General features: G+C 50.0%; 1 protein-coding gene across 1 annotated transcript in view; it reads right to left on the bottom strand.

Moving 5' to 3' along the window:
* Positions 1–3,566, bottom strand: part of ESYT1 (extended synaptotagmin 1) — a 19,216-nt gene that overhangs the window by 15,021 nt on the left and 629 nt on the right. The window contains exons 2-6 of the mRNA XM_069079190.1: positions 1,458–1,499; positions 1,089–1,223; positions 893–966; positions 624–696; positions 356–445 (exon numbers count right to left, since the gene is read on the bottom strand). Coding sequence (XP_068935291.1) covers positions 356–445; positions 624–696; positions 893–966; positions 1,089–1,223; positions 1,458–1,499 — 414 coding nt within the window. The remainder of the gene's footprint in view (positions 1–355; positions 446–623; positions 697–892; positions 967–1,088; positions 1,224–1,457; positions 1,500–3,566) is intronic.

Here is a 3,566-nt window from a genome sequence, read left to right as displayed (position 1 = left end):
GGTGCATACAGAGGGTACCGTAATGTAGCGTGTAGCGCAGGGGATCACCTTCACTACAGTAGCAATCTCAATAGGGCTTATTTTCGGGGGAGGGCTTATTTTAGAGGAATCTTACACAGTAAGAGGAGGGCTTATTTTCGGGATAGGTCTTATTATCGGGGAAACACGGTAGCTGGCCATTCCCTTTTTCCCAGGTCTTTTTGCCCCTGGGATCTTCTTCAGCTAGTTTTACCATGCATACTTTAAGAAAGAAGGTCCCAGGGCTGATCACCTCTCTATAGCCATAGATCATCATCTTTCTCCCCCTTCTCCTCCCACTCCCCACCCTACCCTTTCCCCTCCAATTTCTCCTTACAGGACGTCGGATGAAGAACATGGAAACAGCCCCAACAATAGGAAGGTCTCCCATAAGTGGTTCAAGGATCACTCTTAGGATGCCATGTAGCTGGAGCAGAGAGAGAAGGCCAGAGTCTCCTAATCATGGTTTACCTAATCACACCCCGTGCTTCTACCCAGCATACTTAACTAGGACTCCCCCAACTCCAACCCTCTACTTTCTTCACAGTCTCTCATAACTTAGAACTAAGATACCCTAATATAGAGGATATTGACCTATAACTTACCTGCATACCCTTGACTCCAGCTTTGCAGAAATATTTCTTTACTTCCACATCGATCTGTACATCACCTACATAGCTGATGGGTAGGAAAACGAAGAGGCAGAAGAAACAAATAATATTAGGAATTTAAGCTAAAAAAGGGCTAGGGGAGCTTAGGAAGAGAAGAGAGAAAAACCAGGGATAGATCAAATGGAGTGGGGTGATGGGAAGGAGCTTAGGAAGAGGGAAACCAGGGATAGATCAAATGGAGTGGGGTGATGGGAAGAAGGTACCTGACATTTAGGTCTAGCAGGATCTGCTGTTTGTTCTGACCAGTGTGAACCTTGACCCCCAGGATGCGCAAAGGCTGAGAAGGGAATAGATGGAAGTCAATAGGCATTTGGTATGAGGCAGTGTTCCACCTGTGCCCTGTGCACCGACCCCACATTAGACCCTCCCTAGCTCCATGACCCGTGCCATTCACCTCACCTTTTCGCCTAGTTCCACACGAGTAAATGTGAAAGTCTGTAGATGAGTATTGGATGCCCGAACAGCTGGGGCCACTGTTTCTGCCAAGAGCTTCTCCATATACTGGCCCAAAAAGGGCCAGGCCTGGGCCACAATCTTGGGATGACAGAGGAGGAGTCATGGGGAGGATCACCTTGTCTCTTCCTCATGTAGTCAGCTCCTTTCTGAGGACCCACTTCCCCAAATAGCTACCTCCCCAACGAAAACTCTGGGGACAAGACTAGCTATGGACTGGGAGTGATGGGATCAACATGCCCTCCAGGCTGGCTGGGAAATCAAAGTCTCAGCAACTGGTCAGAGAGGATCTGCCCCCCCCATGTGCAAACTCACCTTGTTCAGCCATTCAACCTTCTCTACATCAGGGAAGCTGACCTGGACAAAAGGAAGAACACACACATTTGGACCACTGAGACCAGGGATTCTTAACATTTTTCTGTAATGTGGGCCCCTCTGGAAGTCTTAGTGATGCCTTATGGACCTCTTCTCAAAATTTTAAAAAATGCATAAAATAGGGGGCAGCGAGGTGGCGCAGTGAATAGAGCACCAGCCCTGGAATCAGGAGGATCTGAGTTCAAATCCAGCCTCAGACACTTGACACATTTACTAGCTGTATGACTTTGGGCAAGTTACTTAACCTTAATTGCCCTCCAAAAAAGCAAAAAAAAAGAGTATAAAATACATAGTAAATAAATAAATAAACAAAATTCAAAGTAAAGCAAGTACATTGAAATAAAGATGTAACTTTTTCCTCTCCAAGGACCCCCAGGTTAAGAATGCCTGAATTAGAAGAACTTTCCTCTGTCTGTGGTTTATGCCTGTGACTGTGGTATCAGCATGGGACAGGAAGTACTTGTATATGCCTGTATGCCATGATGCCCACTGACAGTGTACGGTTTTTTTTGTTGTTATTGAGTAGGGTGGGGACAGAGGGACATGTAGTTTCACTTCCATTAAAGACTCCTGGTAGACAATTCAGGGGTATAGAGAATGGGGGGACAGTGGTAACTTCTTACAGGGTCAAGGCCCAGGCAGCACAGGAGCCCCTTTGTTTTCTAATGTCTCCCTTTGTGTGGGAGGTAGCAGTCACAGCTGCTGGGGTGAGGCATGGCACATTCCTTGGGAGGAGGAATCCTCTCCTTCCTCATACGAATCCTCATAACACTGGAGGAGAATAAGGGTACCTAGAAGCTACATTTTCCCAACCCCATAACACCTGGGGAGGCTAATGGGTTAAACTAAACATAACAAGGGAATTGGCTGGGGGCCCCCTTTTCCTAGGGAGGGGGGGTAGAGAGAAGTTTCCACAATTGAGATGTGGGAGTGGCAGAGACGTGAAGCTGGTAAAGAGGGCTGGGGGAAGGGGGTGGGGAGAAGGAACTGGGCTACCAGTCCTGCCTAGACGATAGGGCTCCAGGGCAGAACTCCAGCTCCAAACTGCCAGCCTCAGAGCAGAGCCACACTCTTTCAGAAGCCTGACTGCACTCAGTCTGAGCTAGGTTTGATTCCCTTCTAGACAAGGCAACTCTGCTGGGGGTGTGAAAGGGAGGGGCCCAAGCTTGCTTATGGGCTCAGGCTCTGTTTCCCGCTAATGCTCCTCCTGGCCTTCGCTACATCCGGTCTGTCCCTTCACTGCAGAGAAAGGGAATCTTTCTCGGTCCCCACCCTACTCTACCTATACCTCTAAGACCTTTCCAGCACAAGGGTCTGAAGAACTGGGTGGGGCTGAAGCCAGAAGGTGGGGGAAGGGTGTGGACAGCAGACACTGCAGCATCTGCACAGAACCCCCTCCCCTCTCCCTTTCTTTCTTCTTTCTCTCTCTGTGTCTCTGTCTCTCTCTCAGAGTCTCTCTCTCTCCTCTTCCCCCCCCCCCACTTCTGCAGCCAACCACAACCACTACCGCAGTCCAGGCTGGGGGCCTGATGGTTAGGTAGTGAGGTACAAAAGAGGGTCCATCCCTTAGGGGATGCCTAAGGAGGAATGAGGGACCGGAGCAATACAGGTCGATGTTGGGTCCTCATAACCTGAGTTGGGGAGGGGGGGAAGCCATAACAATAAAGTAGGTAAAAAAAAAAAACCGTCCCAGTACGTTTGGGGGAGGGAGGAGGGAAGGGCAGGGGAAATCCCTCGGAGCAGAGCCAGTGGGGAAGGTGATGGAGATGCCCGTGGGGGAGGGGAAGGAGCCACACAGAGAGTGCAGATGCGGTGGCACCATTGGTGGTAGTGGTGGTGGGAGGTGGTCTGTAGTGTGGGGAAGGTGGCATGTCTGATATGAGGTGTCAAGGTGTGTATGGAGACAATAGGGGTGGCGTTCAGGGCTCCGGAGAGAGAAAATGGGAGAAGTTAACAGCTCCGGGCTAAGGGACCTTGGTAGTAGTGTCCAGTGGAAAGGGTGGGGCGGTTGGGCTGAAGTCTGAGGAGCTGTCCTGAGGATGGCGATGC

Source organism: Petaurus breviceps, unplaced genomic scaffold (assembly GCF_028583685.1).
Source record: "Petaurus breviceps papuanus isolate PSGF00001 unplaced genomic scaffold, PetGlider_PUasm1.0 154, whole genome shotgun sequence".
Taxonomy (NCBI): Eukaryota; Metazoa; Chordata; class Mammalia; order Diprotodontia; family Petauridae; genus Petaurus; species Petaurus breviceps.
Note: the sequence above shows the minus strand (reverse complement) of the source record. Positions and strands in the feature narration are given on the sequence as shown.